Below are 14,764 nucleotides of genomic sequence, written 5' to 3'. Positions count from 1 at the left end.
GGACCCGGACCACAATCCTGACTCATCAAGCCCAGGGGTGCCCAGCACCCAGCTAGTTTTCCTTCCATTGGTGAGGAGAGGATGTGATGCTGAGCCTGTGCTAAGTAATTTGGGTAGCTTGACCCAGGGATTGCTGGGGCCAAGCTTCCCTTAGAAAGACTGTCCGTGGAACTTCACGTGTGCCCAGGGACCACAGCTGTCACTGACAGGCTTGGCTGGAAGAGGTAGAGATAATAATAATAATAACTGTGGTATTTGTTGTGTTTACTATGTACCAAGCGTTGTACTAAGTGCTTGGGTAGATACAAGATAATCAGGTCTCACATGGGGCTTGCAGTCTAAGTAGAAGGGAGCACTGGTATTGAATCCCCATTTTGCTAATGAGGGAACTGAGGCACAGAGAAGTTAAGTGACTTTCCCAGGGTCACACAGCAATATGTGGCAGAGCCAGAATTAAAACCCAGGGCTCTGACTCCCAAGCCTATGCTCTTTCCACTAGGCCACACTGCTTGTCAGTATCCAGCAGGGCAGACTGGGCCTTGTCCCACTATGCCTTGACCAGTCCAACCCAGGCAAACCTCTAAAGCACATTGCTTAGCTGGGAAAGCTCAACACTGGGAGGAGGGCCCCACCCCACAGCTGTTTGAACTTCCCAATTCTTTGATCAACATTACTGAAGAATCTCATTTCTTCTGCTCACCTTTCCCCCCTTCTCCCTCTCCCTCATTTGTTCATTCATTCACTCATGAGAAGTAGCAAGGCCTACTGGAAAGAGCACACACCACCTCTAGTAGAAGTAGTAGTATTCAGTGCTTAGAACGGTGCTTGGCACATAGTAAGTGCTTAACAAATACCATCCCTATTTAGTAGCAGTAATAGCAGTAGCAGCATTTATCAAATATTTACCATGTGTAAAACACAGTACTAAGTGCTGGGAGAATATATACAGGTGAGAATTAGACACAGTTGCTCTCCCTTAAGGGGGTTTACAATCTAAGAGTTTAAGTGGGGAGAAGGGATTGAAGACAGGCCCATCAGGAATGATGAAACATTCAAACACAACAAAACAAATCCACAAAGTAGGTTCAAAATTTTGGTGGGGATGGAGGAATGCGAAAGCCCACGGTAGCAGCTTTTATTCCTAGCCTGGCACTCATGGAGAATGACAGGAGCGGGGACCTTTGGGAGAAGGCAGCAGTCATCATGGTTGTATTCTTGTTAGCGATGAGAGTCTGAGAGTGTGAGGGAATATGCCAGGAGCAAAGGTCCTCAGGGTTAGGATCTATGTTCTAATTCCGACTCTGCCAGTTGCCTCCTGTGTGACCTTGGAAAGTCACTTCACCTTTCTGTGCCTTAATTTCCTCATCTGTAAAGTGGAGACGAAATTACTATGTCCCTCCCCCTTATACTGTGAACCCCATGTTGGGCAGGGACTGTGTCCACTCTGATTGTCTGGTAGCTACCCTAATGCTTAGTATAGTGCTTGGCACAGTAATTGCTTAACAGATTCCATTATTATTAACATTTATTTATACATTCAATAATATTTATTGAGCACTGTACTAAACATTTAGGAGAGTACAATAGTAGAAGATGTGGTCCTTGCCCTTGAGGAGCTTGCAGTCAGTCAAATGGAGAAGACAAACAGTGGAAGCATGAAGAAGAAAACAGATACAAATGAAAATAGCACAAGTATGGAAAAATGAGTAAATGGCTAAAAAAGTGACTAAATCAATATAAGTGCTTAAGCTGGCTGTGTTTCCAAAATTCCTCCTTTTTCTCTCCTCCCCCAGCTCCTCCCTCCCCCATGAATTACCTCTCTTGTCCACATCCACAGTTCAGGCAACCCTTTTCAGGGGGAAAACATAGAATACTGAACAAGCAAAAATGTTCTTTTTTCTCCAGTGAACAGCAAAATATAAGAAAATCAGAATGATCCCTCCTATCATTTTTTAATCTTTTGCTTTTCGAGACCCAGCCTCCACCCCAGGATAACACTGCAGGAGAGGTGTGAAGGGAAGCTTCCTCTGTTCCTGTTGTGAGCTGGGGTCTGTCTTCATCACCAGTAGTCCCATGTACCAGGAGCCAGTTCGACCCTTCGCCCCGCTCCCTGCCTCTTTCCTGACCTCTTCCCATAGCATCACCTCAGGGAGAAGCTTGGCAGAGGGTGGGGAAGAAGACAGGATTTCTTCCTGAAGCTCTGCAGCTGAAAGGGGAAAACAGGATATGTTCTTATAAACAGGGTTGCCTCCCAAGAGAAGAACAAATCTCTTCCCGTTCAAAATCAGACTTCCTGTGATAATCCTCTTTCCTCAAACTATTACTCTTATTTAATCTTCATTGGCCTGAAGCCCAGGAAGTTTCTGGTTTGATTCTGTGTCCCAGAGGCACTCTTCAGGGGGAATTATTGAGTCAGAGGTCAGGGATATGTTTGAGCACCTCCTATGAACTGGAACCAGCTCCAGAGACAGAACATCATCCCCAGGGTCCTAGCCAAGGTGCCCCTTCCCACTTCTGGCAGGAGCCCTTCCAGACAGAATTGGAAAAGTCAGTTTCCTTTCATGGGGTGTTCTGGTTTCCCATCAGGAGAAGATTTCTACTTTGAAAAAACAAGCCAGCCACATCGTGCAGCAATCGCAGAAAGAGCAAGACCATTTCGTCAAAGAGAAAAACAATCTGATGATGATGCTGCAAAAGGTATGCAAATTCTCCCAGCTTCTGCTGGCTTGCACAAAGCCCCAAATGGGTTCCTGATCTGTGGGGTGTGGGTGGGGGAATTCTGCCTTTCTGAGGCAAGGTGGCCTAATGGAAAGATCCCACGACTGGGAGTCAGGAAGCTCAGATTCTAATTCCAGCTCCACCACTTACCTGCTATGTAACTCTTGACAAGTCGCTTAACCCCTTTGGGTCTCAGTTTCTTCATCTATAAAAAGGGGGATAAAATGCCTGTTCCCTCTTCCTTTTAGACCGTGACCCCGTATGGTATTTGTTAATAATTATGTATGTATTAAGTGCTTACTATGTGCCAAGTAATGGGATAGATACAAAATAATAGGGTTGGACCCATTCACTGTTCCACATGGGGCTTACAAGGACTGTGTCTGCATAGCACAATGCTTTGCATATAGTAATTGCTGCACAAATACAACCATCATCATCATTAGTAGTAGTAGTAGTAGTACATTATTTCTGTTTCTCCCTCTTGACCCTCTCTTTCCCTCAGTCAGTCATCCCATGGAAGTTTGGCAGCTTGTTTGTTTTGAAGCAGTGGAGAGCATTTTCCTGAGGGTGTTTTGCATAATGGTGACCACACAACAAACCAGAATAGAAAGCATTATTAAATTCCCCTTTCCAGAGTAGTTTTATGGAATCCTGTTTCTCTCTAGACCACCATCTGGTAAAGTGGCCCTCAGGGCTTTTCCAAGTTTCTCTGGTGGCTCACTCGATGCAATCCTGCAGGGGTTTCATTTAGCTGAACTTCATTATTTTCTTCACAGGAAAAAGAGAATCTTTGCAATTTGGAAAAGAAATATTCCAGTCTTTCAGGAGGCAAAGGATTCCCAGGCAGTCCCAGCAGTCTAAAGGAGGTAAGCCTTGCTTTCTTTGGGATTTAACTCTGCCCTTTCACTCCAGGCAGTAAACTTCAAGTCTAATGTGTTAACTGGTTCAAGAGTGGACTGAGGTGCATTGTTTCCTTACTGGGTAATTTCAAATGGCTGAACTATCTGGGGGAAATTTCAAAAGGAACAAGGAAGAAGAGTTTCATTTAGAGACACTGCTGGTCCTGCTTCAGCACAGGTATGAATTTTCATAACTTCTTCTATGACCAATAGAAGCCCACATTTAAAAATGTGTTGGAATAATCCACGAAGGTCGTTGCAATTCTGGAAATCATTAACGGGTAGCCATCACTATCAATTCTGTCTAAGTCCAACTCATTAATTCTGCCCTGGTCTATCCCATCAACTCTTTTCTGCTCCATCCCATCAACACTGTCCTGTTATTTTAGTCCCTACAGTAAGTTCCCTTCTTCTTCAAAACTCTTTGCTATTTGAGCATTGCTACCTCTGCTTTGCTCATCTAAGAAGGAAAACTCCATAGGGCTTAAAGGAATAGTACTGAGGTAACCAACCACCTGTCTGTCTGCTGGTAACTGCTACAGTTTTCAGTGAGTGTATTTCTGCCTGGGAGGCAGTATGTTGTAGTTGGAAGGACACAGGACTGGGAGTCAGAATACCTGGGTTTCTGTACCAACTTCATCGCACGTCTTCCATGTGACTTCTGGCAAGTTACTAAATCTCTCTGTGCCTCAGTTTTCTCATCTGTAAAATGGGGCTAAAATAGATTGTGGGACTTGGAACAGGGACTGTGTCAGATTTCATACCCTTCTATCTACCTCAATTCCTAACAGATGTGTTTCTATAAATACCATAATTATTATGAATTATTATCACTGCCACAACAAGAGGGGCTTGGGACTCAACATAGGGTCTCACAGGCTCCCAGAGCTAATAATCCAGGGAATGGTTGGCCCTGTCTCCTATCCCTTCAAGTTGTAGTTCTTTTTGCTAATTTCCTTCTCGGGCCCATTTCTGGTTCTAGAAATAAAAGATTCCAGCAAAACCAGGGGGCAGTGCAAAGACTTCACCTTGTTGCTGTGCTTGCCTTGTTCTGCAATTTTGGGTAATTGCCCTCAATCATGTTTATTTAGTGCTTACTTTTTGCACACCATTCATTCATTCAGTTGTATTTATTAAGTGCTTAGACTGCAGAGCACTGTACTGAGCACTTGGGAGAGTACCAAGTAAAATATAACAGACTTAGTAGACATGGTCCCTGTCCTCAAGGAATTTAGAGTCTAGACAAGGGTCAGACATTAAAATAAATTGTGGATAATTACTTCAGTGCTGTGGGGCTTGAAGTGAAGTGAATAAAGGGTTCAAATCCAAGAGCAGGGGCAACACATAAGGGAGAGGGACTAGGGGAAATGTGGGCTTATGGTGGGAAGGCCCTTGGAGAAGATGTGATTTTAATAAGGCTTTGAAGGAAGGGAGAGTGATGATCTGTTGGATATAAAGGGGGAGGGAGCTGCAAGACACAGGTCAGAAGTGGGTGGCAAAATAGGCAAGATCGAAGTAAAGTGAGTAGTTTTGAAAGACATTTAAAAGTAATAGAAAATGGAATGAATTCTGGAACCTTCAGAATGGTTGGCTCAGGAGCATATATGTCTGTAAGCAAGCATGTATAAGCATGTGTATACATGTGCCTATATATATGTGTGTGTGTCTGTTTGTGTTCATGAATGTGGTTCCAGATTCCTGGAAAGAGAAAGATAAAGAGAAACTCGGGAAAGTGGGCTCTGCCATTCCAACATCTACTCACCCAGTACTGGGCAAGTGCTTGTGTAGATCTGGTAATGGGGCTCTGCTCACTGGAGCAGGTGCCAAGGTTGCTTAAGGGCCACTGAATAGCAAGTGACCATCCCCCAAAGCCCCAGAACAGTACTCGCTAAGGGGAATGGATTTGGCTCAGTTTAGATTTGGCATTTCCTTGTCCAACAGCCTCATTTCTGGCCCTTTCTGGCCATCACTCCTCCCTGAGTGAAGAGAGAAGAGAGTCTCTTGATTCAGGGAATTTCCCAGAAGGCCAGGTTGTAGAGAAAGAATGGGCTCACCTAGAGAAAGTGTAATCCTTTGGCAGCCTGAATTTGGTTGAGAATGCTGAGGAGGACACATGCAGGAGTTTGATATTGCTATTCCCAATAACCCAAACTGGCAACTGTAGTCAACCATATGTGACTGTTCAGGATTTGCTTTTGGGCTTTTGCTTCTAGAAAGCTCTTTTCAAAGGCTTTCCAGAGTGCAGTCTGGTACTAAGGCATGAGTCCTCCCTAATCTGAATCCTCAAGTCTTTCGTTTCTAGTGCTTAATCATCAGTGCCATGCGAAGCCATTCCCTGAACTTTCAAATCATTCTATTATCTGGAAAACATTTTATGTGGCTGTTCCTTTAGGAGAGGGAAGTTCTGCAGGGTGGACTCACTGCTCCTTCCCAGGAGGAATGTTTCTGGTCTTTTATCTCTAGCGTCTCAAAGAGCTTGGTAGCAGAAATCCTAACTCCAGCCAGTTATTTGGCTGGAGGGGACTAGGGAGAAATGGAGTGGGTGATTTGCAATAACATCAATCCCTGCTGCCTAACAAAAAGGATGAGTTCATTTCCTATCTCTCATTCCTGTTCCAATAAAATGGAGTTTCTGTGACTGTCCAGCTCTACTGAGGCTTACTCAGTTCAGTCTGTCCTGTTTGTGGACTGACTGACCACTCAGGGTCTCTATGAATAGACCCTATCTTGTATCTATCCCAGTGCTTGTCACATAGTAAGTGCTTAACAAATACCACAATTATTATTATCTCCCCCAGTACTTAGCACAGTGCCTGGCACACACAAGCAGCATGGCGTAATGGTTGGAGCATGGGCCTGGGAATCACAAGGTCAGGGGTTCTAATGCTGGCTCCACCACTTGTCTGCTATGCGACCTTGAACAAGTCACTTCACTTCTCTGTGCCTCAGTTACCTCATCTCTAAAATGGGGATTTGAGACAATGAGCCCCACGTGGGACAGGGATTGTATCCAACCTGATTTGCTTGTATTCACCCCAGCACTTAGTACAGTGCCTCACACATAGTAAACGCTTAATAAATACTATAATTATTAATTATTTTTCATTCATTCATTCAATTGTATTTATTACTGTGTGCAGAGCACTATACTAAGCATTTGGAAGGTACAATTCGGTAACAAATAGGGACATTTCCTGCCCACAGTGGGCTCACAGTCTAGAAGGGGAGACAGACATCAAAACAAGTAAACAGGTGTCAATAGCATCAATATAAATAGAATTATAGATATATATATACATCATTAATAAAATAAATAGAATTATAAATATGTACATATATACCCAAGTGCTGTGGAGCAGGGAAGGGGGTAGAGCAGAGGGAGCAAGTGGGGATGATGGGGAGGCGAGGGAGAGCACAGGAAAAGGGGGGCTTAGTCCAGGAAGGCCTCCTGGAGGAGGTGAGCTTTCAGTAGGGCTTTGAAGGGGGGGAAGTGTACTAGTTTGGCAGATTTGAGGAGGGAGGGCATTCCAGACCAGAGGTAGGTCAATGACCAGGGTTCAATGGCAGGACAGACAAGAACGAGGCACAGTGAGAAGGTTAGCACTAGAGGAGCGTAGTGTGCTGGCTGGGCTGCAGAAGGCAAGAAGGGAGGTGAAGTAGGAGGAGGCAAGGTAATGGAGAGCTTTGAAGCCAATAGCAAGGAGTTTTTGTTAAGCAGCGTGGCTCAGTGGAACCAACACGGGCTTGGGAGTCAGAGGTCATGGGTTCTAATCCCAGCTCCGCCACTTGTCATCTGTGTGACTTTGGACAAGTCACTTAACTTCTCTGTGCCTCAGTTACCTCATCTGTAAAATGGGGATTAAGAGTGTGAGCTCCATGTGGGACAACCGTTTCACCTTGTATCCCCCCAGTGCTTAAAAAAGTGCTTTGCACATAGTAAGTGCCATCATTATTATTATTATATGGAGGTTGATAGGCAGCCACTGGAGATTTTTGAGGAGGGGGTGACATGCCCTGAACGTTTCTGTAAAAAGATAATGCAGGCAGCAAAGTGAAATATAGACTGAAGTGGGGAGAGGCAGGAGGTTGGGAGATCAGAAAGGCTGCTGATGCAGTAATCCAGTTGGAATGTGATGAGTGTACTAACATGGTAGTTACTTGGCAAAATTTATTATTATTATTGTTATTATTATCACCTAAGCTTTCCAGACCAGCTAGTATCCTATCTGCTGTCTGGGTGTCTCCTGATTAATCACTCATTTCCCCACCCTACAACCTTACAACTTCCATGCTACTCAAGCACGTATACCTTTATGTAGGAGTTATTTGTGCATCATTATATTCTGCAGGCTCCTCCTAGCTCTAATTCACTTTAGTGACTGTCTCACTTGCTAGATTTTAGCTCTTTGGGTACAGGGATCTTATCACATAGTAAATGCTATCTTTTGGGGTTTTTTTTTAATGATATGTGTTAAGGATTTACTATGAATCAGGCACTAAACTAAGCACCGGGGTAAATACAAGATAAACAGGTTGAACACAGTACATGTCCTACACCTGGCTCACAGTATTAATCTCTATTGTACAGATGAGGTAACTGAGGCACCGAAAAGCGAACTGACTTGCCCAGGACAAGTGGTGGAGCTGGGATTAGAACTCAGGTCCTTTTGACTTCCAGGCCCATACTTTATCCACTAGGCCATTTTGTTACCTCTGCGGTACTCTCCAAATCTCTTAGTACAGAGTTTTGCCTGGAGTAAGCATTAAATCATTAAATTAAGGCTCTTGTGCTTCATACATCCCCAGAAAATGGATCTGCCTTCATCTTGGTCACCCTTTCGAAAGGAGAGATGAGAAGCAGTGTGGTCTAGTGAAAAGAGCAAGGGCCTGGGAATCACTTTGGGCAAGTCACTTAACTTCTCTATGCCTCAGTTCTCTTATCTGAAAAATGGTGATTCAATATCTGTTCTCTCACCTACTTAGGCTATGAGCCTCATCTGGGATCTGATTATTGTGTATCTATTCCAGCAATTGGCACACTGCAGCACTAAACAAGTACCACAAATAATATTATTTGTATTATTATTGTTTTTATTATTGCTGTTTTTATTAGTAGTCATAGTAGTAGTGTTCTCCAGTGAGTTACTTCTCACTGATTAATCTAAACATGGCAAAGTTTGGAGTCTCTCCAAAACATGGAGATGGTTTGGTGCAGGTTTTTGTTCCCAGCTCTTGTTTCTTTTTTTTCCCAAATCTGATCACTCTGCAGTGGATATGCCTTGGGAAGCAGGCCTAATCACCCCTTCAGGATGCTACAGCCTGAATCAAGTTGCTAACCTTGGGAAGCAGCATGGCTCAGTGGGAAGCTCACGGGCTTGGGAGTCAGAGCTCATGGGTTCAAACTCTGGCTCTGCTACTTGTCAGCTGTGTGACTGTGGGCAAGTCATTTCACTTCTCTGTGCCTCAGATCCCTCATCTGTAAAATGGGGAAGGAAACTGTGAGCCTCGCGTGGGACAATCTGATTAACCTGTGTCTACCCCAGCGCTTAGAACAGTGCTCTGCACATAGTAAGCCCTTAACAAATACCAACATTATTATTATAACCTGTAGGATTCTGTGACATCCCAAAACTCTGGCTCTGTCACTTGTCTGCTAGGTGACCTTGGGCAAGTCACTTAACTTCTGTGCCTCAGTTACCTCATCTGTAAAATGGGGATTAAGACTGAGCCTCACATGGGACAACATGATTACTCTGTATCTACCCCAGAGCTTAGAACAGTGCTCTGCACATAGTAAGCATTTAACAAATACCAACATTATTATTATTATTATTAACTTCTCTGTGCCTCAGTTACCTCATCTATAAAATGGGGACTAAGACTGAGCCCCATATGGGACATGGACTGTGTTCAACTTGATTAGCTTGTAACTAACCCAGTACTTAATACAGTACCTGGCATGTAGTAAGTGCTTAGCAAATGCCATTTAAATAAAAAGGTGCCAAGTAAGACCGAGCCCCAGGCATGTCCATTTCTGTTACCTTGTACCCTTCCCTACCTCTTCCATGGATTCAGGAAGGAAAAAAAAAGGGTGTTGTTTAATTATAAAAGGCTCTCTCAAGAGGGGAAGAGAGGATCTTTGTCCTGTTGAGATCTTTGAGGAAAGAGCCAAACAAAGGACCCCTGCTGTGGCCATGACTATTACAGATTAAAGCGCAGTGTGATGCAGAGGAACCATTCCATTCATGCTCATTCTGGCATTGCTGGATTGGTTGTTCTGATCAGATCAGATATTCTCTTCCTCTTTTCCATAAGGACTGATTTTCGCAATCAAGTAATGGTATTTCTTGAGCCCTTACTGTGTACAGAGCATTGTACTAAACCCTTAATAATCTCATAGTCTTCATGTCACAGAGCCCTGAGGAGAGCAAGAAAAAAAGGTTGGCGCAAACAGCTCTTGAAAGGGAGTGGCTGCCAATATGGCATTTCAGATCATAAGGGGGTGATAGTTTTCCACTTGTGCTGTAATGGCAATCCAGCCTAATTTAGAGAAGGTCTAGGAATTTATAAATCAGATGTTGGTCTACTGCATAGTTCCTTGGGATTTCCCAACCAAAATATTATGTGTTTGGGGTCACTAAACTTTTCTGCATGTTTCCGCATGATTTTTACTTGATTCTTGCTGATTTCCCCTCTAAACTGTAAACTCGTTGTGGTCAGGAAATGTGTCTACCAGCTAAATTATATTATATTGTCCCAAGTGCTTAGTACCGTGCTCTGCACATGATAAATACCATTGATTGATTCATTCACTCATTTAATAAACACTGGGCTCAGTCCACTGACTATGGAAATTTACTCTGCAGGAGGGCTGGGAGAATTAATCTGCCTGCCTGCACACCTTCTGCTCCCCTTGTGTTTAATTTCTGTCTTCCTCCCTTAGGCTTCTCTCAGTGCAAATGCAACTAATAAGCTGGCTGTCATTTCCCAAAGTCTGTCCCCTGCTGCTTCCCGGCTCCTCTGTGACACTGCTGCTCTCTCCACTGCACCTTCTTCACCTTCTACAGCTGGCTTGTTGAGCCAGCAGCCACAGATTGAAGAGGTTGGTTGGTTGGTTGGTTGGTTGGTTGGTTGGTTGGTTGGTTGGAGTGCCACGTTCCGTGTTCTCGTCTTTTCTCTCCACTTTCCTCATTCCACTAACTAGCCCCAAGTAACTACAGTCCATCAGGGCAAGGTCATATCGTCTCATGGGTGATGGGAGCCACCTCAGCAATACAACCCACATATTCTTGGGATGTGAGGGAACAGGTTTCTCTGAGTCAAGAAATCTTTACCTTTGAAGTGGAAAGAGTGAAGTTTGGATCAGCTGTATACTGAACTTATGAAATAGGTTTTCTTGTAATAGACATAAATTGGAAATTTTCTGAGAAGTTCATTTGGACTCATCTTTCCACTGTATTGTTTTTTTAAATGGCATTTGTTAAGTGCTTACTATGTGCCAGGCACTGTACTAAACGCTGGGTAAGTAATAACCCTGAAACCTAGTTTCTGTGTACCTGGGTATTTCCTGGACATATTTTAATGCTGCTTCAATAATTTAATAATAATAATAATGTTGGTATTTGTTAAGCGCTTACTATGTGCCGAGCACTGTTCTAAGCACTGGGGTAGACACAGGGGAATCAGGATGTCCCACGTGGGGCTCACAGTCTTAATCCCCATTTTACAGATGAGGTAACTGAGGCACAGAGAAGTTAAGTGACTTGCCCACAGTCACTGTAAAATACCCCAGGGACTCCTGCACTTTACTAAGTTTCTGCTGCTCCAGATGGACAGCACTTACAATTTGAATACTTTTGATGGGAGCCTTGAAAGTAGGAGTTAAATATGATTAATTTCAATTGTCAAACTTGTCTTTCTTGTCTTTTCATGCCAACCAGCAAATTCTGTCCTCTTTCTCTTTCTCCTATAAAGCAAAATCACCCCTCTGCTCTGGATTAGAGCCTCCTCACTCACTTTCTCTTCCTCCTGTTGCTCAGCTTCCACCCGTCCATTGGCCAGAGTTCGTGGCTCCATTTGCTGATCACTGTCCTTTAAATGACACACCTCCTCCTCTTCCCGCTAAGAAACACCGCAAACCACAGCAGGTACAGGAGACCCGGGATTTGTCCAAGGGGGTCTTTGCTTTAGTCACTAAGCCCTTTGGGGGTGGGGGAGGACTTGTTGTGGGAGAGCTTTAACTTGCTGTCACTGGGTCTCAGTACCCTCTCCCCAGAGATGGGGAGAGAAAACTCCCTGAGGTGAGGCTGTGAAGGCACATGACACCATGATGGCACCCTGATATCCTTAGGGAAAGGGGCCAAATCCAATTAAATGTGTGCAATTGACTGAGCCTGAATCCTTACACATTATGAAAGACCATGATCCCATTGAATGGTTGGTTATGAATTGTTTTAGTGCTTATTTTTTGCATTTATACATCATGTTGTATTGAATGCCATTTAATGTCAGGCATCAGCCTTTAAGCAGCATCATTCATTGGACAGCCCCAAGCCCTAACTAGCTCAGGACTCTAGTGGCTTCAGGATGCTTACAGTAACCCTAAGTTGGAAGCCTTCCTGGACATCCATCCTTATAGTTAGGGTTGGATCAGTCAACCCCTGTAAATTTTCTCTCCCCACCCTGAACTTATCTTTCAGTGACCTGGTATGGGTAGCTCAACAATGGATCCAGTGGATCCAAACCCCTCTTATTGCTGTGTCCAGATGCATGGTTTTCTATGGGAACAAATTTAATGGGCTTCTCACCACTGCTTGAAATTGTGGTTTCTCCTATGTCCAAAGCCTTGGTTCAGTTTGTAAATTGTGCTCTCAATCATACATATTAAAAGCTGCATGAGCTGGTACTTTTCATTCATTCATTCATTCATTCATTCATTCATTCTTTCCGAGAAGCAGAGTGGTGTAGTGGAAAGAGCGTGGAGTCAGGAGGTCATGGGTTCTAATGCCGGCTCAACCACCTGTTGGCTGCGTGACCTTGAGCAAGTCGCTTCACTTCTCTGGGCCTCAGTTACTGCATCTGGAAAATGGGAATTGAGACTGTGAGCCTATGTGGAACAGGGACTGTGTCCAACCCGATTTGCTTGTATCTACCCCAGCGTTGAGTACAGAGCCCAGCACATAGTAAACGCTTAAAAAATACCATCATAATATTAATAACAATAATAATTCAATCGTATTTATTGAGCTCTTACTGTGTGCAAAGCACTGTACTAAGTGCTTGGAATGTACAGTTCGGCAACAAATAAAGACAATCCCTACCCAACAAGGGGCTCACAGTCTAGAACAGGGAGACAGACAATAAAACAAAACAAGTAGACAGGCATCAATACCATCAAAATAGATAAATAGAATCATAGATCATCATTAATAAAATAGAGTAATAAATATGGACAAATATACACAAGTACTGTGGGGAGGGGAAGGGAGTAGAGCAGAGGGAGGGAGTAGGGGCAGTGGAGGGGAGGTGGGGCAGAGGGAAAGGGAGGGCTCAGTCTGGGAAGGCCTCCTGGAGGAGGTGAGCTCTCAATAGGGCTATGAAGAGGGGAAGGGAGTTAGTTTGGCGGATGTGAGGAGGGAGGGCATTCCTGGTCAGAGGTAGGACGTGGGCCAGGGGTTGACAGTGGGAAAGGTGAGAATGAGGCAGAGTGTGAGGAGTGGGCTGTAGAAGGAGAGAAGGGAGGTGAGGCAGGAGGGGGCAAAGAGATGGAGAGCTTTGAATCCAATAATGAGGAGTTTTTATTTGATACAGAGGTTGATAGGCAACCACTGGAGATTTTTGAGGAGGAGAGTGACATTCCCAGAGCATTTCTGTAGAAAGATAATCTGGGCAGCCAAGTGAAGTATAGACTGAAGTGCGGAGAGACAGGAGGGTGGGAGATCAGAAAGGAGGCTGATGCAATAATCCAGTTGGGCTATTATGAGAGATTGTACCATCAAGGTAGAAATTTGGAAAGCGCAGATCTCAGCAATGTTGTGAAGGTGAGAACGGCAGGTTTTGGTGATGGATTGGATGTGTGGGGTGAATGAGAATGCAGAGTCAAGGATCACACCAAGGTTGCGGGCTTGTGAGACAGGAAGGATAGTAGTGCTGTCCACAGTGATGGGAAAGTCAGGGAAAGGACAGGGTTTGGGAGGGAAGATAAAATGGTACTTCACTGTCTAGAAACTGTCATTCCTGAACCCCTCAGTCAAGAGCAATGTTGGCCCCACCAATCTTGAGGGACTTACAGCAACCATGAGAGGTTTACAATGTTCAGTGACAGGGCTGAATGTGACCACACCCCATGAAGTCAGGCTGTGTGTGCTCCCTGGGGAATTTTGGCAGGATGGGCTTGGCCACATGTAGGGAAGACAAGATGCTGGGTGTCTGTTAATCTGATTAGGGAACAATCCTTCCTCCAACAGTCTCCTGAGGCTGATGATGGGACTGGGTTTACAGAGACTGTAATTCCACCAAAACCTGAATTTAAACCTATAAGGTTGTAATCCTGGAGTTTTCTTAACTAACCCTCCAAAAGGGCTCTCCCCATGTGGCACAGGGTCTGTGTCCAATATGATTATTTTGTACCTATCCAGGGGTTAGCACAGTGCTAGGCAAAGAGAAGCACTTAACAGAGGCTATTATTATTATTATCATCATCATCATCATAATCACTGGACCAAGCTTATCTGTTGTTTGCACAAACCTGGTCATCCCAAACCCCTAGGGCCTATTAAAATCCCAGGATCCTTAGCTTTCCACATTCCTCTGCAGAATGTTCCACAACTCACACATTCCAAGATTTCTCAGATAATCTGCTGCCCTTAACCTGGGACTTAAATCCCTGAGCTGACCCAGGAATCAACTGGGTTTCCACTATCTACCTCTGATCTGACCTGGGGACAGCAGCTGGTTTCTCTGAATCTTAGCCCCCTCCTCTGGTGGCTGTTATCGGTGAAGACTTGGATGCCCTGAGTAACAGGACTCCCAGACTCCCCAATTTACATGACAAAAAAGACAAAAAATACTACAGCTAAACATAGTTCACATATTAGTAAGATCATAATAACGAAAAGATTTTAATCAACTGATACAACACCAAC

The 14,764-nt window shown here is 44.2% G+C and overlaps 1 protein-coding gene across 7 annotated transcripts in view; it reads left to right on the top strand.

Moving 5' to 3' along the window:
- Positions 1 to 14,764, top strand: part of PHLDB2 (pleckstrin homology like domain family B member 2) — a 116,776-nt gene that overhangs the window by 61,465 nt on the left and 40,547 nt on the right. For 5 of the 7 annotated variants that reach the window (XM_029082161.2, XM_029082160.2, XM_039914462.1 and 2 more), the window contains 4 exons: positions 2,587 to 2,697; positions 3,498 to 3,587; positions 10,564 to 10,722; positions 11,660 to 11,767. In XM_029082161.2, the coding sequence (XP_028937994.1) occupies positions 2,587 to 2,697; positions 3,498 to 3,587; positions 10,564 to 10,722; positions 11,660 to 11,767 (468 nt within the window). The remainder of the gene's footprint in view (positions 1 to 2,586; positions 2,698 to 3,497; positions 3,588 to 10,563; positions 10,723 to 11,659; positions 11,768 to 14,764) is intronic. The other 2 variants (XM_029082163.2, XM_029082165.2) reach the window with 2 other exon arrangements.

Source organism: Ornithorhynchus anatinus, chromosome 17 (assembly GCF_004115215.2).
Source record: "Ornithorhynchus anatinus isolate Pmale09 chromosome 17, mOrnAna1.pri.v4, whole genome shotgun sequence".
Lineage (NCBI taxonomy): Eukaryota > Metazoa > Chordata > Mammalia > Monotremata > Ornithorhynchidae > Ornithorhynchus > Ornithorhynchus anatinus.
This window is presented reverse-complemented; position numbering and strand designations above follow the sequence as displayed.